This window comes from Poecilia formosa, unplaced genomic scaffold (assembly GCF_000485575.1).
Source record: "Poecilia formosa unplaced genomic scaffold, Poecilia_formosa-5.1.2 Scaffold121, whole genome shotgun sequence".
NCBI classification, from domain to species: domain Eukaryota; kingdom Metazoa; phylum Chordata; class Actinopteri; order Cyprinodontiformes; family Poeciliidae; genus Poecilia; species Poecilia formosa.
In genome coordinates, this window is record NW_006800060.1 from 923898 (window position 1) to 947641 (window position 23744).

Here is a 23744-nt window from a genome sequence, read left to right on the forward strand (position 1 = left end):
ATTCTAGCAAAAAACTTTAATGAAATACGTATTTTGTTTTGTTTTGGAAATTGCCATGTTTCCATTAAGCTAATTAATTTACGTTATTCCAATTTGCATAATTTCAAAGTCAATGGAAACACATCTGAAGTTAAACTAAACTTATCTTAGGACAACTAGAATATCAAAATAAATCCCTGATATATTATCTCTCACTATTGTGGCATTTAGCAAATAGAAATTACTTGTAAATGTTTTCAAAATCAGGAGGTGAGCCCAATTCTCAAATGATAAATAATAGTTTCTTCTCTTCCACTCAGGAAACTATTAGCAAATAATGTTCATTCTGCAGTATTTACATTTTCATCATGTGTAAATCAGCCACAGAAAGTTTGGGCTGACACGTCTTCATGGAACAGTCTCATCATATTGTGTGAACTGATTTGGCTTATTAAAACAGAGCAAATTCCAACAATGAAGAGCTGAACAGCCAGCTGGGATTTTTCTAAACCCAGGTGGCTGTGTTGGATTTTTTAAAATTACAAATCAGTTCCAGAAACCCTAAACTTAAGGAAGCAGACAGTTTACCTGGAACTAATGTGCAAAAACTGTTAAGATCTAATAAATTTGAACTATGTTAGTGACTCATAGAAGAAAGATGTGATGGAAAAGGTTGAAGATGAAATAGTTAAAAGTTCCTCTAATGGCAAAATTCAGAATCAGAATCAAACATTTACTGACAGAGCCAAAGAACAGACTGCAGCAGCAGCTTTGGTTTAGTACTGGAAGCTCATTGGTGGGAAAATCAAGAATGAGGTTTTGACTGGAAGAAGTAATAATATTTGGCTTTTTGACAAATGTCAGTTTCCATGTTTAAAGGAAACTGAATACTTTGAGAGTTTTAAAAAATAAACTGCAAAATTACAGAAGAATCGTCTACACTTCATGCAGCCAGTGTGAAATATGACAGAAATTATTCTCAGAGTTAAGATGAATGAGATTAACTACAAGACCTGGGAATTGTCTGTTGACTGACGCGTCGTCCTCTGGATCCAGTGGATGAACTTGTGGTTCTGTGACTGTAGAGCATTTATCGATCTCGCGCTCTCCAACAACATGCGGTTTTTCAGTATTGCACACTTCCAGTCTATTGTAGCGTAGTACAGCCAAATGATTCACATAGTTGCCGCAACGCCGCGATCAACAACAGACAACAATGAGGACGGTGAAAACCTGTTTCCGCCGCAATCAGCTCACCTGCTGAGAGGCTACCTGTGACCTGTGTCATTTAAACATGCGATGCCACCCACTGACATTTTCAGGTACTACACCAAACAAACAAATTAAACATATAAGCCCCAAAAATATGGCTCTAATACTGTATATATCAAGTATGACTTAAAAGTAATTTGACTTTGTAAATTAACATCGTGAAATTGGGCTTCTGTCTCTTTAAGAAACTTGTTCTCTTTCTGAAACTCCGCCTTCAGGAAGTCATCACAACATGGCTCCTCTATTAACCCTCTAACAAAGTTTTTACCAGCGTTGCTCTGAGCAGTAGCTCTTATAATGAGCTCAGCAGATCCATCAGTTGTTTACTAATTGCTGCTGGCTAGTCTGAAGGAGCTGAGTGGGGAAGTCATCACAGATTCATCGCCTCTTGAGGCAAAAGCTTAGAAACTGCAGCTCAGAGGAGAGGCTGGGTTCATCCAGGTTGCCATGGAGATTAAAGGATTTCTCAAGCATGGATAAAAATATGAAAGCAACACTCTGTATGTTTTTGATGAGGGAATGACATCATAACATGATTTAAAGTGCATAAAAGTTTATTTTTTATATAAAACTACAAAAAAAGAGAAAACATTTCAGATATGGATTTTTCCAGAGGAAAAAGGTGAGATGTGTGCATCTGTGCTCGTACTGGCATGCAGAAAAGTCCAGGACCTACTCACTGGTTCAAAAACAAGCTTGACTAAACCGAACCAGCATGCTGTAAACTTTAACAAATAACTCGCTTTGCCTTTTGGACAAACTTCTACACTTTGGTCTCTCATTTGACTAAAGAACAGATGAGATCCAGGTGATGATTCTTCCAAGAGTCTTGTGTTTATTCAGATACAGTGTTGCAAACCTGAGGCCTGCAGAGTAGCAACTGTTGGTCCCCATCGGTCTGTGAAAGGACGTAACGGGGCCCCAACATTCGTTTCCCAGCCAATCATTTACCAGGAGAAATATTCATAACTGGAAAAAGATGGAAACCTTTCAGTGAATTCAGGTCAGACGAGAAATGTGTAACTCTAAGATGTCCTTCCCTCTTGGCACTGTGTTAACAGCTCATTCGTATTTGTTTCTAAATTGTTTGGGGAAGGTCAGGGTGTAGTTAGTTTTCTTAATGTGTTTTAGGGGAAGAAAAACCCAATCGTACATCGCTGACCTTCACTGTTTCTGAAGACATTCTGTCTTTTCACAATGTGTTGTACCACAGATGAAGAAATCTAGGATTTCTTCAGTTTGTTCATTTGTTCATTATCCCTGCAGTAATTTCCAAAAACTGGAAGAGGCTTTGACTGAGTCACGGCCTGTAACTCAACGCTTTCTGACTTCATGCAGGATCCCTCAGCTCCCAGCAGAACATGTGCCAATCCTGCAGGTCACAACGAACTCGGGAAGTTGTAAATCTCTGGTTGCCTGTTGTTACTGGAAACACTTACCACTTGTGCAATAGCATTTTTTTATTATTGGTTGTTTTTTCAGCCCCTGAACGTGAAAATGAAAGCATTACAAAGCAGCAAAATAAATATATATTATAGACCAAAGAAAAAAAAAAAGATAAAGTGTTTCTCATAGGGCTGCGATGTGCTTGATTAACAAAGCTGGAAAAAAAACAGGTGCAAACAAAAAGTTTATTACTTCCTTAAAATGTCCAATTTGAAATATAACCTGCTTGTAGCTCTCACCAAACTTGATCTTTGACCTCCTGAAACTTCAAACTCATAATTATGTTTAGATTTTTTAGTTCATTCTTCAAACTCTGCTACATCTTGAGCATTAAAAGAAAGTCCAAAACACATTTACTCTGGCAACAGCTGACGCAGAAGAGAAAATAAAAGTGTCAGCAATGATGATGATGAGGATGATGATGGTGATGATGATGATGATGATGGTGATGATGATGATGGATGCATTAGGAATGCGGCTGGCGCAGCAGCAGAATGTTTTGTTCCAGGAGGTTGGACTGGTTTCAAATGGAGTTTCCCAACCGACTGTAAGCACAAAAATAATGTTGTAACATAATAAAAGACTCCAAACGCAGGAGCATATCAGTGAATAATAACATCATTAAAAAGTAGATTTTAATTTATTTCACTAATTTTTTTCGGAAAGAGGAAGCCAAATAGTCATAACTCAGAGAGTGATATCTAAAGGGTTTTCTTCTTCTTTCTTCTTTTAATGATTATAGATCACAAGTAATAAAAAATCCAAATTTAGGCTTCTTAGAAAATTAGACTGATAAAAAAGCCATATGTTTTTTACTGGTCACGTTTTCCAATGACAGAACTTCCCAAATATTATGTTTCACTGTGAACAGCTAGATTCTTTAGCAACTAGTGGCTACAGATTTTTCATAAAGAAATCTCATGTCATGGTTTTCTCACAACCCATAAAACCATGTTAGTGCTGAGTTGACAGTTGTCCAGCAGGCGGTTTCCATAACGACAGAAGCTAATGGAGGTTTTGGTGTTTCTTGTTCGCAAAGTTCTCTATTTAAGTATATTGATTAAAAGTTGAGTTGATGAAAAAAAAATGTAGCTGAAAAAGTAGTGACAACCTGCAGCCTTGAGAGGATTGTAATAAAACACACACACACACACGCACGCACGCACAGACACACACACACACATTTTTTTAATTGCTCTTAATAGCTAATATTTTGAGAAATTTAATTTTGGGTTTCACCAGCTGCAAAAAAATAAAATAAAAACACTTTTGAAATGCATCACTTTGTGTACCGGGTGTCCTATTTGAACTAAATCATAGGAATAATAATATTCCAACTCACTTTTTTTTTACTTAAGTCAAAAAATTAATACAATGTTTGAGGATGGGTCATCGACATTCTACCAGGTCCTTCATCTCAGTAAAAAAAAAGTTAGCACCCACTGGTTTATGCAGAATTTTTCTTTTTGCTTGTTCCACAATACCTTCAGCAAAACATGATTGGTCTTTCTATTATTTTATTATTTATTCGTGGATTATATGTATTTGATTACTTTGGTGTTGCTTAGTGTAATTTTTATGTCAATTGTTTCACTATCATTTGCTTGTTTTGTACTATAAAAATATAAATAAAAACCTCAAAAAATCATCCAAAGGTCACAGCTTCACAAACAAATAGCATGTCACAATTTTCTTCATTATACTTTATATCTTGATATTTATTCAGGCACATTTTTGCATTGCTAACCTTGAACATGTGTTTTAAGTGTGTAGAGCTGAAGAATGTGCAAAGGCCGACTTCACACACATTAAAAGCATGAGAGCAGTTTCACAAAGCAAGTTCAGAGTGTTTAGTTCCTCTACTGTGATCCAGTTCACCAAACCAAACAAACAGGCAGTGGAAAAAAGAGGAACTTTTTATAGTCCTTTATGTTTTAATTTACTGGAACTGCAGATTGGGAACAAAGAATAAAACACATGAATTATATGGAGAGAGAGAAATATGTAAACATTTAAAGGTTACACATGCCCAGATTTCAGTCTTGCCTAAGCAGCGCTCAGTTGAACCAAGAAGAAAACCCGTGATTGTTTCAGGACGGTGGGTGGGTCCCTCCACAGGCCGGTGTGGAGGGACCCACCCAGGTTCAACTTCCTGGATCAGGGAGTATATTAGAGGCCATGTGTTGCTCTTCCTCACTCACTCACTCAGGCTTGTAAACAGTCAGAGTGTCGGGGAAGGAAGAATCGTTTGCTGCTGCTGACCCACTGCTCCAGGTAAGACTCGTCTGTTTTTATTTGGATGGCAAAGTGTAAAAATTTTCAGTTTTAGCCCAAAAACTTGAGCAATTTTCAAAAAAAAATTTTTCAAAAAGTGATGCTTCTTAAGCATTTTTGGCAACAATTGGTACAGGATGTACAGATTATTGCAAGATTCAACTTTATGTTGAATTTATGTCAGTTTATTTGTTTCTATGCTAAAACAGGAAGGATGTGGTTAATTACACTGCAGCTTAAAGAATCAGAAAGCTCTTTCATCCTATTTCAAGGACCAAGCAATAGGACAGAAAGATAAATATGTATAAAACATATATACCTTTGTTTAATTTTCTAAATATAGTTGATAAAATGAATGTAAGAGCAAATAAAAAAAATAGAAAATAAGTTCAACTTAAAAAAACAACTACAGATAAAACATCACTGACTAACAGTGAACATGACAGGACAGCCTTCAAGAAACAACAGAAAATAAATAAATAAATAAATAAATAAATAAATAAACCAAGGTTAAGTCAGCAAATCATAACTACAGATCAAAATTATAATGCAAAAATTAATTTAAAACAAACCATATTTTCAGTTATTTAAAAGGATACATTTTTGGATGCTTTTCATCAAAGCCAAATCCCATGATTCTTTTATCACTGCTGGATTCCTTTACTTCCTGGTGTCGCATCTTAAAACGTCCTCCTATCCCCCAACCAATATTTTACATCTAAGGAGGAAACGTAGATATAATTAGCGTTTTCCACAAATACAAGAAAACCATTTCCCAGATGTGTGCACCCATGACAATTTTCTGAAACAACCTTTTTTTAGGATAATGTATTGAAATAAATCCAAACACTGAAAAAGGCTGGAGAAACCTCCACATCTCTTTAATGGTAAATTACTCTACAGTTCCAGTACCAGACATAAATAAATCTATATTGACTCTTAATAATGTAAACAATAAAAAACACATTCAACATGTCAGCAGCAACACTCAGACTGTCCTATTAGCTTAACATGAAGGACTCATGGGTCAAGATTTTAAGGTAATATACTAAAACCACAATTTTATTTATTTTATTTTATTTTATTTTTTGTATTTTTGTGCCCATTTCATATCACAAGTGTTTGCATTCAGATGTTTTAGATAGATTAGAATTTAACTGTAAAAAGACAAAAACTGATGACTGCCTCATCATCTGGTAATGGTCCAGTTGTTTGGTTCTGGGCGAGCTGAAGCAGGAGGACTTTAACTGACCGTTGGGTCTGAGGTCTCTGGTGGAACCGGGTCACTTGGGCCGGCTTCTGTGTGCGTCTCAACACACTCTGCTCTAAAACATCCAGTCAGGAACATTTTTCTGCTCTGATTCAAACATTCTTCATTTGAAGTGAACCAAGAACGACTTGCAGCCTAATTTAATAACACCGAGTCTCACGCTGACTTAACGACGGTCATGTGGTTTTGTCCTGTGGAAAACAGGCATTTCTTTCTAATACAAGAATCCCAACCGTACTGAGAACACTGCAGTTTTATTTACTTGCAGTTCATGATATTTGTAAGTTATAAAATGCATTATTTCAGTAAAGTTCTGAATTCATTACAGCTGTGTGTCTGTGAAACTGAGTAATTCTGTTGTATCCACTCCTCTGAGCAAGGCAGGCTGGATTTATTGAATTAATATCTTTCACAAAAGGGGGGGGAGGATTTATTGTCGTTTATCATTTTTTGTGAAAATGTCTTATAAGATTTTTGATTTATTTTTGTCATGATAAATCCAGTTAAAAATGTTAATGTTAAAAAAAAAAGCTTTTACCTTTTTCTCCACTGCTTTTTTTTTTTCCAAGAGAGCATCGATAAATATAAGTAAATTTGAAAATACATAATAAGAAAACACACTTTTTTCAGTATGTGGTGACATGGATCAAACATTAGTTCATATAGGAATGCTCTTCCTGTGTGTTTCCCAGAAGTCATGTTGGCTCTGTCCTCGTTCCTGGTCCTGCTGGCGGTTGCCTCCACCACCCTGAGTGTCAACCCAGGCGTGACGGTCAGGCTGACCGATAAAGGCCTCCAATACGGTAAGCTTTACAGCCAAAGCGTACTAATGTGATAAGACTTCTCCCTTGTTTCTTTATCACAACCATCAATTCTGCTTTTCTTTTGTTTCCAGGGAAACAACTGGGCATCGCCGCAATGCAGGAGAAACTTAAATCTATCCAAATTCCAGATTTTTCCGGCTCACAAAGGGTGTCTCCTATTGGCAAAGTCAAGTACAGTCTGTCAAAGTAAGGCATTCTTCACTAACCACTCTGCATTTAGTGAAAAACTGAGACCAACTGTCCTGAAACCGTCTGTTCCAGCATACGGTTGGTGAACGTGGGGTTGCCGAGCTCTGCGGTGACTCTGGTACCGGGAACCGGGGTCAGGCTGACCATTGGAAACGCCTTCATGAATCTGCATGGAAACTGGAGGGTCAAATACCTCAGAGTAATGTGAGTAAAGACCCTCTCAGATATGAAATGAAGCCCCTTCCTCCAGCACTGAGCCCTCTGTGGATCTCTCCTGAACAGAAAAGACAGCGGCTCTTTTGACGTGAATGTCAATGGACTCACAATCAGCACGACTATCGTCGTGAAAAGTGACGCTACAGGTCGGCCGGTGGTCAGCAATACCAACTGCGTAGCCAATGTGGCCAGTGCCAAAGTCAAGTTCCATGGTGGAGCCAGGTAAAGGGGAAAACCGTGAGAGAACATTACTGCAGACTCACGCTGCAGACCTCTTAACGTGCTGTGGTTGTCTATTTCAGCTGGCTCTACAATCTCTTCAGCAAGTTCATAAACAAGGCTCTACGAAACGCTCTGCAGAAACAGGTGAGGTCGAAGCAGCCAAGACGCTCATATCCACCATCACTTTCTTAATTCATAGAGGAATATTAATTTCCCTTAAACTCAAACACAACATTCAAAGGAGTTCAGATGGGAGCTTATGTCACAGAGCAACACAAAGGATCACAATATTTTAAGTTGGATTAAAAGTGAAAAGGGATGATTAAAATGTACACCAAAAAAGCTCTAAAAAAGTGTGGCAAAACAGACAGGATCATTCAAATTCACCCTGCAATTTTTAAGATTAATTTTAAAAAAGAAAGTTTAAGCACTCAATATTTTTCTGCAACTTCACATTTATCCACTACTTTTGTTCCACCACATAAATCCTATTCAGATGCATTGTAGTTTGAGATTATAGTCTGGCGAGATTTACATGTCGAGTTAAAGTAAACGTTTAACCACCAACTTTGATCAGGTTACTTTTAATCAGAATGATCCATTTTGTTTGACTCATCCAGCAGTAAATAGTTCGTCTTTAACTGAGTTCTCAGGCAGATCCTCCATTCATTCCTATTTGCTTCCACATCGCATGTGGCTTTCTCTACCCATTGCACATCATTTCAAGGTTTTCTGCTAATAAAAACTGACCAGTTCAGTTACATTTATTCAATTTTATTTCATAATTGTACCCTATATTAATAACAATCAAACAATTAATTATAAACCAAATAATCTTAGCAATTTATTGCTCAGTTGTGTAGAAATTGATTTTCAAAAAGTTGATTGTTCAAAAAGAATTGAGTCACTATTCCTCTTCCTTCCTGTTGCAGATCTGTCCTCTGGTGGACAAGACAGTTATTGGTTTAAACCCTAAGCTGCAAACACTCAACGGTAAAGCACGTCCTTTTGCACTTCATGAAGATACATGTTTCTGTTCCAGAATGTTAGTTAACATCTCTTTGTCTTATTCCAGTGCTGGCCAAGGTGGACAAATATGCAGAGATTGAATATTCCATGGTGTCATCTCCGGTTATTTCACAATCGTCTCTTGATCTGAACTTGAAGGTAAAGAATTGTCAACGACAGGCCATTTTTAAAGGCTTAATTATACACTTTTTTAAATCTAAGACCTCTTATTTTTTATTTCTGTTTATAGGGTCAGTTCTACAACATTGGGAAGCACCAGGAGCCGCCTTTCATTCCCGCAGCCTTTTCCCTGCCGTCCCAGAACAACAACATGTTGTACATGGCCCTGTCCGCCTTCACCGCCAACTCTGCAGGTTTCGTCTACAACAAAGCTGGAGTCCTCAGTCTGTACATCACAGACGACATGGTGTGCCACTGTTCACTCTTCTATGGCCTTCGAGTCCACAAAATCCCACTTATGTAACAACATTCCTTGTTCCGTCCCAAACAGGTCCCCAAAGGCTCTCCGTTCCGACTCAACACCAAAACGTTTGGAGTCTTCATCCCGCAGGTGAGGAACATTTCAAGGATTTATTGAGGAATGCAATCGTCGTTGGCATGCACTGCATCATGGATCTGCTTCTGTTTTGTCAGATTGCAAAGCAGTATCCAGGTCTGATGATGAAGCTGTTGGTGAGGGCTGAGAAAAGTCCCACCATCACTTTCCAGCCCAAAAATGCAACCGCTGTGGCGACTGCCACGGTGACGGCGTACGCCATCCAACCCAACGGCACACTTTCCCCTCTTTTCGTCCTGAACTTGGTACGTCACACTACAAGATGAAAAATCATTGATTGGAAGAAACAAAACGTAAACATTTCTGATGTTTTCTCGGTAGGAGAGCAGTGTGAGCGCCGACGTGTACGTCAGAGGACTGAACATTGCCGGACGCCTCACTCTCAACCAGTGAGTTGCTCAAAGATGCCGGGAAATGTTTCTGTAAGCTCTGAAGGGATGTTCAATCAGTTCTAACTTTGTTCTGCTTATGTAGGATGAAACTGTCTGTAGGAACCAGCTATGTGGGACAGTTTCAGGTAAGAACTCTATTTTCTGATGAGTCTCTGTAAGGACCCTCAAGTCAAACTCAAGCTAAAATTATGCCTTTGGGTTACAGGTCGGCGTCCTTGACAGTGTGCTCCGAATGGTCCTCAAAGTAGTAGTGATACCCATAGTTAATGGTAAGTTTATCAAGTTTGCTGTTTGAATTTTGTTTAAAAAAAAGTTCCACATAATTGTTACCCCAAAATAACTCTGAAACCCTTCAAATGCTAAACAATGTGCATAAAAATACACTCCTCTGACAGATTACAACGTCATAGGGGCATGTTTCTCTGTTTCTTCTAGACGACACTCAAACATCCCACTAGGGGTCGCAGTTTTACTGTTACAATCTCTGGTTTAAACAGAACATATCTTGGTTAAATAATCTCATTATAACTCGTTTCATACCTTTTTAAAACAAGAAAGCTGCTTGTTTAGCACTTATTTATACTGACATCGCCATCATTTGCAGATTTGTGACGAACAAATCTCACTTTCCTTCAGTCCCAGTATTTGGGCAAATTCTGTGGTGTACTGTTTTCAGAGGAATCATTCCTAAACTGACTGGTGCAAACTACAATTTTCTTTAGCAATATTGGAAGGACATCCCAAGCAAACTAAAATGAAGCCACACAGCTCTGCTTTATGTGACTCTGAGAAAATGCTTAGACACATTGTCTGTATTGCAGCAGACAACAAAACATCTACCTTTTCCAGCAGCCACTGTATGGCGAAACCAGCTGAACAAACTTAGTGTTTATTTATTCCCAAAAAACTGCTTTTTTCCCCCTATTGGGCTGTTATTAGCAGTAGGTACCCAAATGGAAGGACAGAAACATGTGAGAAGTAAATAGTGGACCTTTAAATACTTTTGTAGTATTGCCATAAGTAGTCTTCATGCTAACCTGTATTAACATGTGGAGGCTACAGTGTTACTGCCTGGTAGAAAATTCATAAATCTGTAAAAGCAATCATAATCAGTACGCCTTTGTATTAAGTTTAACAGCTACGTACAAAAAACTAAACAATCTAAATGGTTTCCAAAATACGTTTACTCAGCTAAAGTAATTACATTTGTACTATTTTGCGTCTGTTTGTTCTGGATGTTAAGAAGTAAGAGCTGGTTTGGGATCAACATAAAATGTCGGTGAAAAGACATTGTTCCTGTCAAACGTTATCCTTTGGTAATTACGATTGACTACCTCAGGGTTAGCTCAGCTTACTAGCAAGTTTGTCTTTAGTGTGAGCACTGTTGCTAATCTAGTTAACTCGTCTCAGAAAGTAGGAATCTTGGCTTTTAATGAATTGACATGTTACCTAAGGATTTCCATACATGACATGAACAACTCAGTGGTTGTATTTATATGAATCTGTCTTCAGGATGGAAGGTTTGTGATTTGATTTGAACCCAACCTGATTTTTCTTTTACAGTTCAACTTGATAAGGGTTACCCACTTCCTGCACTCGGAAAAATGAACCTTGTGAACCCCCAGCTTCAAATAATGAAGGTTAGAGATGTGATATTTTCTGTTCTGACTTTGGCAGAGATCAGAATCATATTCTACATAAAAGTGTTGAAACCCACTGATTTCTGAGAAACCTTTTTTTTTCTGTGTTTTATTTGCAGGATTACATGCTGATCGGGACAGATGTTAACTTCACAGGTTGAACAGCAAAGACCCAAAGATGGGAAGAATACTGTGTTTTTCTTTCTTTTTTTTTCTTTTAAACCGTTGTCAAAATTATTTTCATTTTGGACTTGTTTTTCTACATTTGTGTGATTTTTATTTTATTTTTTTCTCTCCTAAAAACTGTAGATGAGATGTTTGTAGAACTGGTGCCCTCTATTATTCCGTCTCAGGAATAGTTCACTCCTTCCAAAGCAGATTGCAGCACCTCTCAGCTGATGACTTTAGCTAAATTCTGTTTGAAAGTTTCTGGCTAAGTGAAATGATTCTGTGAATGTGCTGATCTGAACAGTTCTCCTGCAGAATCTCCTTACTGTGTCACTGCAACCAATCAATCAAATTCATTGAGGGGAAAAAACAGAAATCAGACACAGGCAATAGTTATAAACAATTATTTATCATAATAAATAACTGGATTTTAGTCAAATAAATACAACTGATCTTGATGATAAAAGCGTATAAAGCTGAACATTAAATAGTGGTTTATAGCATCACTTGTATCCATCACAGCTGGGGGTCGCGGTTGATCTCAGGGAGCTGTGACTGAGGGCCCGGCCCCTCAGGCTCTGGGAGCCGGCTGACAGGATCTACATAGACAGGAGACATCAGACTGAATGTAGCAGAAACCAGACTACTGACATGTCAGATTATCCAGCTGTACAGATGTGACATGTACCAGACTGAAAATGTAGAAGGTGTAGCAAATACTTCCACTCAAATTGTATTTTTATTGTACATTTCAATAGGAAAATGACATTCAATTATTTAATTCTATGGTTCAGGGATTTTTCTCACTGTGAAAACTATGATGTCAAACTACTGACAAGAAACTTGTAATCATTGTATCTAATGTTATGATCAATGTGGAAATGATTAAATTGGTTCTAATAAATGTTTGTCATCATCTTAATGTGAAATTTATTTATTTTTTTATTGTGGGAGCCCTTTATTATCAAAGTTCATGTTTTAGTTCATGTAAGTTTCTGTGTTAGGATCAGGAATCAAGAATTTGAGCGAGTTTAACTACTTTTAAAGGCTACCCTTACACCATCTCTAATACTGCAGTTACTGTAAAATGTTGGTGTTCACATCTACCATAATAGATACAGATTGGGAATGAAGTCTAGCCAGTTTGGTCCAATCTGATAAACTAATGCAGGACAAATTACTAAAAAGAATAAAGCTGGTTCTAACACAAATACTTCAGTTTGAGCTGCAGACCAATCAGTATAGAAACTGTTTTCTATTGGCTGTGGCTTCCAGTAGAACAATGCTCCATACCACAAAGAAAAAATGCTTCAATGGTCTGAGATGTTGACTTGAATCTGTTGTACTTTAAACCTAAATGAAAGCTTTAAAGTACAACAGATTCTGAATCTGTTCAGAATCTGTTGAGTTTCTGAACAGATTCCAGTTATATGTGGAGATGAAAGCTAACCCATCCTACCTTCACCAGCACATAGTCTCCCCCACGGATTGGTGCGGTGTTAGACACACAAGCCTGAACGGCAACATCTTCTTTGGGGAAAATCACTTTCATGTTCCCATCAGTTCTCCCACACAGATCCTCAGCAGATCTTTTACTTTCCTTAATAAAAATGGAGAGCAGAGTTGAGCGGCGTTGCCTGGTAACAGGTTAAAGTAACCCTGCACAGATACACGACTTTTGCTGTAGCACACAATGATCATATTAGAAATGTCAATATATTCATTTCTGAAGGAGATAATCTAGATCACATTTCCCATCACTGAATTCAGCTCCACTGAAATAGAAACTGTCCTGTTTTCATGTTCATTTTAATGTGAACCTTTTAGTTTTAAACCAACATATGAAATGTGATTGTAGTTTCTCAGATTTTATCACAATGCAACCACAACCTGAATATCATCACCTTCCTAAAACAATGGCCTAAGTCATTCTTTGCCAAAACAGATTTTGGGAAAGAAAAAAAAAGAAAATCATTCTCCCTCTTTCTTTCCAAAACATGTTACAGGGAAAAAAAATCACATCTGGCAAAAAATAACTTAGGCCATTATTTTAGGAAAGTATTTTAATCTTGTTGTTTTGTGACAGACCAACGCAATACAATAACTGCAAAGTGGAATTAAAACAAGACAGGGGTGCTGAATATCTTTCTACAAATTATATTAAAAATGTGACATACATTTTTATTGAGCCTCCTTCATTTCTAAAATACATATAAAATGCAACAAAGATTTGGATTTTACTGAGAATTTTTTTTTTTAAATGTCAAGGGGTGTGAATATTTTTGCAAGGGTTAAACAGGGTGGGAAATCAAAAATAGATGATCGAGGCGACTGAGTCACACACTGATCAGATATGTAAAAAGTTTCAGCTTTTTTCATGTGGTCAGTGAAGTACTCACTCCCTCCACCAGCACCAGCTGCGTGCTGCCAACGACAGCAGAGTTCACTCTCTCTGCTTCCTCTCTGAAAACGCTGATGCATTCCTCTAGCCGGCGCTGCTTCACCTGCGGCGCCACGTTGTCCTGCAGCCGATGGAAGGCGTGCGTCTTCTGAAAGAGAGCGGGACGAAAGAGTAAATACCACAAAGCACGACACTGCAGCGGTTCAGCAGGAGCTTACCTTTCGCATGCTGTAGGCAAACAGGAAGCCCACATTGAAGCCCACCTCTCTGATCAGGGAGAGAGTTTGCTGATGGTCGTCGTCCGTTTCACCACAGAAGCCTGAGATAAAGTCGCTGCTGAGACTTACGTCTGATGCATAAGAATGAAGATCACCAGTCAATCGGATTTTACAGAAACTTATTAAAAAAAAGAAAACCTATGAAGCCAACACCACAATGCTGATCAAAGGATTGTTCCCTATCCATTGATCAGCATGGATTCCTCAGAAATCCATGCGATTTCTGAGGAACTCTTGATTGTTTTTAACAATCATCCTCAAAAACAGCTTGAAGTTGTATTAACTTTGAATGAAAATATTTTTGTGACTAACAGTGTTGGGCACACTTCCCCTAATGCACTAATAGTAGAGCTAATTTTTAGCTAAGCGCTTTCGGTAACTTTGCTAGCATTTAGCATACCTAGTTTCTCCAAAGTTAATTGTTCCTGAAAACATCTAAGACATTAATTCACTTGGCTGTTTTGTAAACCTCTGTACTCAAGTTTTAGTTATTGACATGAAGACTTTTTTCAAGAAGTTAGATGTTTATGTTCCTGCTCTTCTTTTGAACACACAGCCGTTCTGTTTCCTCCCATCGCTCTCTAGTTTCCCTCCAATAACTTTATTTCTAAGGACATTATTGAACATGTTAACTATAATGTCAAAATTACATTGGTGCTCAAGTCTTTCAAGGGCAGACGTCATTTGAATTTAAGTTAACATTTTAGTATCAGCTTAAACTCAACACAGTGTTGGTGGAACGCTTCAGCGTTATCAGAACTAATGTTTATGATTCGTGGTTTGGGTTTAGTGTAACTATCTTTTTAGTTATTTTTACAAATAAAAAAACAAAAACTACACCTGTGTAATTCCTTGTGCACTTTGATTAGACTGTCAGACCATCAAACATATTTGGAACATCTTTAAACTCCTTTGAAGCAGCAGCTTCTGTCCAGCTGCAGGCTGAAAGCTGAGGGCTACAGCGGCGCCGTCTGTAGTTCACTCTAGTACTTCTTTTTCTTTTCATTCGTTTTCTAAAAGTGAATAAACGCTGACGTCTCTTGCCCTCTCATTGGCTGAGTCAGCAGTAAACGACGCTCCCCGTTGGGTGCAGGGTCGGCCTCCTGCAGCGAAGGCGTCAGAACGGATTATACAACTTTAACTGCAATTCAACATTTTTGTGAGAACAACAGAGCCGTATTTATGTAAAGCAACATACAGCACAGGTCGGATGTTTCCATGCAGTCATCATCAGAATAAATTTCATAATAATTTAACATTTGTAATGGTTGGCTTGAAGGTGACTGAGACCCCAAACACATCAAACTGGTTTATAAATGTTATTTCTGTGCAGTTATGGTCAGATTCCCATAAGACAAACATCTTATTTAGTAATACGAAGTGACAGAAGATAAATCAAAGCGGTTCTAGTTGCTTACCTGGGATGATTTGCTTTATATTGTCCACCAGATCAAGGTAGGCCTCTCTTGTGTAACTGAGCAGGAAAAGTAGAGTCCAATATAAAAAGATTCCATAAAACAAAATCCTCCAGCTGTTATTTTAAAATGCCACCATAATAGATTTTGACAGGCAATACTTAGTCCCAGAAGTTATCGTGATAAATGATAAAATTGCTGATTTGAGATAATTTCAAGTAATAAAATGCTAATGGCAAAGTAATGCGAGAACACATTCTCAAATTCTAATGAACAATTAAACAGAACAACAGAAACAATATTTAAAATGAATTATGAATTATTTTTAAACAACATTGTCCTTCAAAAGAAGGGCTAGTTGAGACAAAGGACTTTTGTCATCCAGTTTTTGGTAAAAAAAATAAAAATAAAACAAAAAAAAAGAAAAATGATAAATCATACAAATAGAAATTGAGTTAGTTTCAATTTATCATGCAATTAACTGATTTGTTGCCTATTGTGACAGGCCTACAAATGGTGGCAGTGATTTCCTACCCCCGGCGCATGGCCTTCAGGACCTGGTTGCTCCCGCTCTGAGCCGGAAGGTGGATCTGCTTACAAACGTTCTGTCGCTGAGCAATCAGCTGCAGAACCTGGAGGAACCCATCATACACCAGAACTCACCATCCTGGGTTAAACAGCAATAGCTCAACAGAACTGTATTATTTTCTCTAGTGGAACCTTTGTGTTTGACAGGAAATCAACGGGAACACATTCCCATCCAGAGAGAACGTGACGTGCGGGATGTACCTCATCAGGAAAATCCTTGGGGTGGGGGGAAGTGAACCTTATCCTCATGTCGGGGTCAATGCGCGACACGAGGTCGAGCAGGTCGGAGAAGCGCAGGCCTCCCTGTTTGGCTCGGTAGACGGTGCTGAAGCCGCGGCTCAGCTTGGTCCGCTCCGAGCTGCAGAACTGAACCTCTGATGTGTCCCTGTAGCTGTTCACATTCTGACCCAGCAGAGTCACCTCCTTCACACCCTGGCACATACACAGACACACACACACAAACACAAACACACACTCAAGTTTGTCTCACTATCTTTGTGGTAACTTTCCATTAACTTCTATTCGTTTCTACAGCCTAACCTTACTCCAAACTTAACTCACACCTTAGTCCTAAATGTAACCTAAAAACAGCATTTCCCCTTGTGGGGCCCAGGTTTTGGTCCCCACAAGGAGCAGTGGGTTTCCACAATGTTGTACGTGTCAGAAAAATGGTCCCCATAATGCATCAAATACATGGTACACACACACAAACACACGTTGGGATGAGTGCTGATCCTAAAGGTTTTCTTACATGTTCATGTATTATAATTGATGTAATATACCTTTGGTGTTTTTTGTGTAATTTATGATGTTAAGATTTTTGTTTTTTAAGTAAAAAAGCTTTCTTTAGTCAGGTCTGGTTTTGAGTAAAAGTTTACTAAAAGTTTGAGTAAAATGTTTGTGGTTCCATTTACCACAAAATTAAGATAATTGCAGAAACTCTATGTCCATCCATCCGTCCATCCATCCGTCCATCCGTCCATTTTCTTCCGCTTATCCGGGGTCGGGTTGCGGGGGCAGCAGCTTCAGAAGGGAGGCCCAGACTTCCCTCTCCCCAGCCACTTCTTCCAGCTCCTCCGAGGGAACCCCAAGGCGTTCCCAGGTAAGCCGAGAGACATAGTCCCTCCAGCGAGTCCTGGGTCTTCCCCGAGGCCTCCTCCCAGTGGGACGTGGCCGGAACACCTCACCAGGGAGGCGTCCAGGAGGCATCCTGACCAGATGCCCGAACCACCTCAATTGACTCCTCTCGTAACTCTCTATGTGTACATTATAAATAAGTTATCTTTTAATTTGCATTTTATTTTAGAATTATATATTTTGTCTGTCAAAATGTTGCCCTAAAAATATTTTAAAAATCTCCATCTGCATCATCTACCAACACTTGCAGCCCAGAGTCGCTCAATTGTAGGACTGTGGTCTGGGGGCCCACAAAATTATTCAGACGGACACAAAAATGGCCCCCACACCACACTTTGAACATCACTGACTTTGGATGTTAACCTGTCTTTAAAAGACAGTTTTCGTCTCTATGCTAAACAGGGACCAAGTTTTTCTCATATTTTATTTTTTTACTCAGTGGTCTAATAGATTCCTGTTTTGTTATTTTATAAATATGTCAAAAGTTACATAATGTTTGAGAAAACCACTATTGTGTTTAATATTACTAATAATACTGACAAGAAAGTCCAGTGAGAAAAAAACGACATAAAATTAAATAGTCCTGGCACAGCAAAATTTAAGATTAACATATTTAAAGTCAAATTAATTGTTTCTTTTTTATGAATTTAAGACATTTTAAGGCCTTTAGATACAAGAATTAAAATGGACAGTATTATGTACGATCATTTTTTTTTAGCTTTAAATCATGTTATGATGTTATTCCCTCATCTGGCACACACCTGGAGTGCTGCCTTAATTCTTTCATGCATGTTTGAGATATCCTCTAATCTCCATGGTAACCATTCTGCTGTGCAAAACACCTGGGTCGACTTAGCTCCTCCTTTGAGGACAAATCTCCTCGGAGCTGCAATTTCCAAGCTTCTGAGTTTCTGCCTAACAAGACACAAGACACCCCCACCCCGCTCCTACAGACTAGCCAGGAGCAATTAGCAAACAGCTGGTAGAACTGTGCATCTGCTGAACTCATTATACAAGCAACAACAATGGTAAAAACATTGTTAAAATTTTAATAGAGGAGCCATGTTGTTACGACTTTCTGAAGGGGAGGTTGAGAAAGAGCAGGAGTTTTTCATGAGACAAAGGCCCAATTTTAAAGTGTTAAATCAGGAAGTAAAATTTATTTTGTCATATTTGATTTATATAGCATTTTTAGAATGACTAAAGGTAACATAGTTACTTGATTCTGCTATAAAATGACACTATGTGGCTGGAAGTCACATAATACTTCCCCTTTAAGACTTTTTAAGGATGTGTGGACACTCTGATACAGGTTGCATATTTGTGGGGGCTTGTGGTGACAGAAGTTGCGTGTGGTTGACGTGAAGGAGAAGCAGCAATGGAGTGGAGGAGGAAGATTCCAACAGCAGGAGTATAGAAGAGGACTGAGCAGGGCTGGTTGATTTGGGTGTCGGGTGGTGATTTACCTGGTCAGAGAGCATCTGAACCTCTTCCAGGATGGAGCTGACAGGTCGGCTCCTCTCTCTACCTCTGGTGAAGGGAACAATGCAGTAACTGCACATGTTGTCACAGCCTCGCATGATGGAGCTGCCGGCAACAAAACAGGAAGAAAAAAAACGTTAAGAACTGATTCGGGTGGTCAGTTCTGACAAAATAGAGAAGCAACATACACAAAAGCACTGCGGCCCTGACTGGCATGCTGGACGGGCATGATGTCTGCGTAGGTCTCCTCTAGAGACAGCAGCACGTTGCTCGCCTGCTGACCTCCAGCGGCGGCGGCAAGAAGTCGAGGAAGGTCCCTGTAGGCGTCAGGGCCAGCCAGGACGTCCACCAGCTTCTCCCGCTCCAACAGCTCAGTCTTCAGCCTCTCAGCCATGCAGCCTGGACAAACACAGCTGTCTGAATACTACTGCAACATCGGAGAGTCGAACAGATGTGTACATTATGTTACCTAAAATCCCTATTTTCATTGGCGAGTTGGTCTTTAATCGTTTCTTCTTCATGGCTGTCAGTTGTTGGAGTCTGTTCCAAATGGTTTGTTCGGCCTTTTCTCTAGAGAAAGAGTTTCGTCGCTTCTGTTAATCTGACCATGAAGTCGTATATTTGTACAATAGGAACAAATAAAGAGCTTTTCAAAATAGAGTACAGTGGACCCCAAGTTTGTGGTTCAGCGATTACAGAAGTTTCTGTGGAAAGCAACATCAAATTACTGGTAGAAAATTTGCCTGCTTGCATTTTTGTTCATTGAGTTTATCTAAAAAAATGTAAAGAAAATACAGCTTAGGAATCTGAAACGCCCTGACGTAATGCTAGTTGACGCGCCATTTCTGGACGTTTGCGAAGCAGCCAATCCAGGAATGCCATTTATTTCCCTTAACACTAATTGTCTGTACGAAGGGAAGACTGTTGATGTTAGCTTCTGTGGCAGAGCTAAGGCAGTTTCCACCATACAGACTAATGCATATTGAGGTAAATTTGGTGTCAAAATGTAACTGTTGGTTAGTTTTTTTTTACTGGCCAATTAAGAAAACTGGATTGGATTCCTGGATTGTAGCTGAACTTTCACTGAAAGAACCAGCTTTCCACTGCAAACGCAATCAAGGAAACAACTCAAACTACTGAACAGAAAACGATGTGAACTGAAAAGACATTTCAATGACTAAAATGATTAACTGAAACACTGAATTCAACAGCACAAGGGTTTACATATTTACATTATGCCAGCTTGTTATTAATATTTTTGCTAAAATTATTTTATTTTGACTACTTTCTACAAAACAATAGTTATTCTTGCTCATTTCCTGCCTCTGGCAGGAAATGAGCAAGAATTTGCTGTTGGAATTTCAGTTCGCATTCACCTTAGTTTCTATTGTATTCCTTTTGAACCTGGCAACTGGACAATACTTGTGACTTATTGTAGACGACTTAACATGAGTTTTAGGTTATAAAAACTATGGAAATGGGCGTTTTTTGTGGTCTCAAGTATTTGCGGATTTTAGCAATTTGAGGGCCGCTGTGGTCCATGACTCCTGCAAATACTAGGGGTCCACTATGTGTACCTGAAGGAGCTCACCTTATAGAGCAGGTCACCAGGAGGACAACATCTGCCTAGAAGAGACAAAAAAATAGCACTAACTAAACAGGGTTAAAAAGTGAAAAACATTGTGTTCTGTCTCCACTCTGACATTCATGTCCACTCCTTATTGGTTTGTGTCTGGCATTTGTCTCACACACACACAGGGACAGCTATTTCTGAAAACATGTTCCTTTAGAGTCTCAATGCTCTAAACTTTAGAGCATTGAGACTCTAAAGTCTCAATGCTCTAAAGTGCTCTTTAGACTCTAAAGAGCATTGAGACTTTAGACTCCAATCTTAGAGTCTAAAGAAAGATTGTTAAATTGTTATAACATTGTTATTGCCTTGTGTAGCTAGTTAGCAACATCACTGAGAAAAGCTATCAAAAACTATTGGTATTCTGAGTCTGACTAACATCAGGGCATCAGGTGTCCCGCTACAACGTATTTTAACCTTTTTGTCCTGCATTTTGATTGGTTTAGACAGCATGACCGACACCTGCTGATGTCTGGGTTGAGTCATTTATCCAGCCACCGTCAAGTTATTGATATCGATTTGCTGCTGTTGAACACAAACCTTGTATCTCCAAAAAATTTAACTTTTCATGAAATGAACGAAACAACTTCCTCCTATATAAACTCATGCTGTTTGATCAAAGTAACAAGGAAACCTCAGAGCCATGTGAAGGATGATTGGTAAAGTTGATTTTCAAAAGAAAAAAGCAAATGACAGAGATTTGAGGGTTTTTTCCCCTGCAGGAACAATGTATAAAATGCTATATGTACCAAACTGTGCATATGTGGGATGAAGCTCTGCTTTTAAACAGACACCTCTTTTAACAATTTCTGACAAGGAAATTAGAACAACTGTGTAATCATAAGCTAGCTATGCTTCTCTGGAAGTTTGTTTCATGGAAAGACTTAGAACTTAATAATAAATACCTGATTCAAATCAGCTGCCCGTTGATAGCCTTTCTTCTGCAGTATGGACCAGGCTATTTCTGTGTCATTTACATTCATCTGGCATCCATAAGTTTCAAAATACACTGAAATGAGGTAAGCCGTCATTACACACACACACACCAAAACCATTGAATGTAAAGCTGGTGGAAGCTGTCAGTCGTGCACACGCCACCAACCTTTCCTTCCGTCCCCAAGCAGCCCCAAGTCCTCAGAAAGATAATGTTCGTCGGTGTGTTCGCAATTTACAGCCAGAGTCACTGGAGATTTAATAAAGTCCTGAAGACGCGGACCGGAAGCTACCTGTCTCCTGAAGCTGTCAGAGACAACTTTCTTCTTCTCTGCTGAGCTGGGTCTGGCTGCATCTGAACAGTTTCTGGGTTTGGAGAGCCACCTGAGAGGAGCCCAGTGTTTGGAGACGCAAAGGAAGGGCTTTACAGTCCTCATGCTTGTTTAAGAGCTTCCTGTGCAATAAAACTCAGAGCTTTAAATTTATTCAGCAACATGTAGAGCTAATATCCACCATTTGTAACTCCTGTGTCATAAGTTACAAAAATAAAGGGGTGAAACAATCTGAGTAAATGTCATACAGGTTCCCGACGTAACGTGCAACCGAAGATGTTTCCAAGCAAGAGGAGTCACCTTCTGTTCCAGACAAACGGCGTCACAATACTGTTTACCAGTCTAAACTATAAAATGCCACCGTACGATAATAACAGTGGCCACTGTGAAACGGTGACGCAAATTCTACACTTTAAGGTACAAGCAGAATGTTGATAAATAAGTTTTGCCTATATTCACCTACAAGAGTACAAAACAGATGGCAACTATTGTTATTGGCAAACAAGAGGAAATTGGTCGGCTTAATGCATATTTTTTTAAAACGTTATCAAATATGGACAATTTTCTGAAGAATGGAAGGACAAAATTCCAACTGGTTTGGAGTGTTCTAGGTTTTGTAACAACCTGTGACGATGACATAGAGGAAGACGGAGAATCCTCTTGCATCCTGCGAGCTGATCCGACCTGCAGTACGTCTGTATTTGCAGTCCGTCTCTAAAATGTCCCACTAAACAAGGTTCCTGACAACTTAAGGGGGAATTTAACTGAAGCCGTCTTTTATTTAGATTAATTTCATATCCCCGAAAATGGTCCTAAAGTTTTGCAATTGCACTATACTTATTTAGCTACACTATTTACTTATATGAATTCATTACGGTTCCTGTCATTTTTGGTCATATTCTTGTTTATATCACCTGTCGGAATAAGTGCTTTTTCACAGTGTTTTTGTAATGGACAGTTGTTTTATCTGTAAGAATCGTAAGGGTGCTGCCTCAATATTATGGTCATACTTTTATCAACTATGTCTTTAAAAACTGCTGAGTTCAAATGACCCAGCAGCCAATACTCAATAAGAATAGATAATTTTGTTCTTTGTTCTGCAAGAACAAGAGCAGTTCTTTCCAGCTTGGACACACCATACTGTGCAAGAACTTAAATACAGAATTCAAAGGTCTCTCCCACTGCAGCTCACAACCTTCATATTTCGGAGGGGGAAGAGAGGTGGGGAGGGGGAAATCCCGTAGGTGATACCTTTATTTTCCAACCACATATATGGGTCAAAGATTAACAGAACCAGCAGAGGGTTCATTTATTCCAACTGAACTGGGTTAAGCATTTGACCTGGCAGTCTGGGTTAGGTTTTATAACAACAAAGATGGGTTAAATTACGGTCAAACAAGAAAGCTACCAAGCAGCATGCTGACAGGAGTAACACATAGTCATGTCAACCAAGAGGTTGGTCTCTATTTTTCTCACATATTTGCAGTGTTCCCTGCATGGCTTGTGACAAACTGGAAACATGGCTTCCTATGTTTTATCGCTCAACAATGGATTTCTTCTGACCACTCTTCAAAAAAAGGCCAGACTTGTAGAGAACACCACCAATATTTATCAACACACTGCCCACCTGAGCCAAGAGTCTCTGCAGCACCTCCAAAGTTTACTGTAGGCATTTTGGCTACTTCTCTGGCTAATGTTCTCATTTCCTGGCCTTAGGTAAACAGTCTTGCCTTGGAAGGTTTCCAGTTTATCTATTGAAGAATAGATAAACTGGAATGCTCTGAGATTTTCAAAGCTTGGACTGATTGCTTCATGAGCTGTAAAGAGCAGTACATGGTAAAATCAGCTGGGTTTTTTTTAGCTTTACGTCATGTTATTATGTTATTCATTCATCAACATACTTGGAGAGTTGTTTTGATTCTTTGATGCATGTTTGAGAAATCCTTTAATTTCCTGTGGCAACCATTTAATTGTGCAAAATCAGTGGGCGGACCTAGCTCTGCCTACAAGGCACAGCTCCTTTTCAGAGTCACAGTTTCTAAGATCTTTCAGACTAGCCAGGAGCAATGAG

At 38.9% G+C, this 23744-nt stretch overlaps 2 protein-coding genes across 4 annotated transcripts; one reads left to right on the forward strand and one right to left on the reverse strand.

Annotated features, from left to right (window-relative positions):
• The first annotated feature begins 4863 nt into the window (after nucleotides 1-4863).
• LOC103144069 (bactericidal permeability-increasing protein-like) lies at nucleotides 4864-11840 on the forward strand. The gene is made up of 16 exons (XM_007560861.2): nucleotides 4864-4971; nucleotides 6934-7044; nucleotides 7137-7251; nucleotides 7327-7458; nucleotides 7537-7692; nucleotides 7773-7836; nucleotides 8625-8685; nucleotides 8768-8859; nucleotides 8951-9127; nucleotides 9212-9271; nucleotides 9355-9522; nucleotides 9599-9666; nucleotides 9752-9794; nucleotides 9875-9938; nucleotides 11233-11309; nucleotides 11429-11840. Exons 2-16 carry the CDS (start codon nucleotides 6939-6941, stop codon nucleotides 11468-11470), a joined length of 1425 nt encoding a protein of 474 aa, XP_007560923.1. The 5' UTR covers nucleotides 4864-4971; nucleotides 6934-6938; the 3' UTR covers nucleotides 11471-11840.
• A 27-nt stretch (nucleotides 11841-11867) lies between these two features.
• On the reverse strand, nucleotides 11868-22398 carry cdk5rap1 (CDK5 regulatory subunit associated protein 1). Of its 3 annotated transcripts, XM_007560858.2 has the most exons (14): nucleotides 22298-22377; nucleotides 21511-21795; nucleotides 21314-21417; nucleotides 20370-20404; nucleotides 19248-19348; nucleotides 18967-19177; nucleotides 18763-18883; nucleotides 16361-16591; nucleotides 16106-16203; nucleotides 15575-15630; nucleotides 14097-14227; nucleotides 13877-14026; nucleotides 12937-13077; nucleotides 11868-12076 (listed from the first exon to the last, which is right to left on the reverse strand). In XM_007560858.2, exons 2-14 carry the CDS (start codon nucleotides 21776-21778, stop codon nucleotides 11981-11983), a joined length of 1743 nt encoding a protein of 580 aa, XP_007560920.1. In that variant the 5' UTR covers nucleotides 21779-21795; nucleotides 22298-22377; the 3' UTR covers nucleotides 11868-11980. The 3 variants fall into 3 exon arrangements, with proteins under 3 accessions (XP_007560920.1, XP_016531278.1, XP_016531277.1); XM_016675792.1 differs by lacking the exon at nucleotides 21511-21795 and having other exon boundaries at nucleotides 22298-22398; XM_016675791.1 differs by lacking the exons at nucleotides 21314-21417; nucleotides 21511-21795 and having other exon boundaries at nucleotides 22298-22356.
• Nucleotides 22399-23744: the final 1346 nt, after the last annotated feature.

Bases quoted from the DNA above. Each gene is read 5' to 3' on its own strand.
- LOC103144069 (XM_007560861.2), top strand. From the start codon at position 6,939: ATGTTGGCTCTGTCCTCGTTCCTGGTCCTGCTGGCGGTTGCCTCCACC. The intron at 9,667-9,751 runs GTGAGTTGCTCA...CTGCTTATGTAG, and splicing joins GGACGCCTCACTCTCAACCA to GATGAAACTGTCTGTAGGAA. The intron at 9,939-11,232 runs GTAAGTTTATCA...TTTCTTTTACAG, and splicing joins AGTGATACCCATAGTTAATG to TTCAACTTGATAAGGGTTAC.
- cdk5rap1 (XM_007560858.2), bottom strand. From the start codon at position 21,778: ATGAGGACTGTAAAGCCCTTCCTTTGCGTCTCCAAACACTGGGCTCCT. The intron at 18,884-18,966 runs GTATGTTGCTTC...TGTTGCCGGCAG, and splicing joins CAGGGCCGCAGTGCTTTTGT to CTCCATCATGCGAGGCTGTG. The intron at 15,631-16,105 runs GTAGGAAATCAC...TTTCCTGCTCAG, and splicing joins CTGAAGGCCATGCGCCGGGG to TTACACAAGAGAGGCCTACC.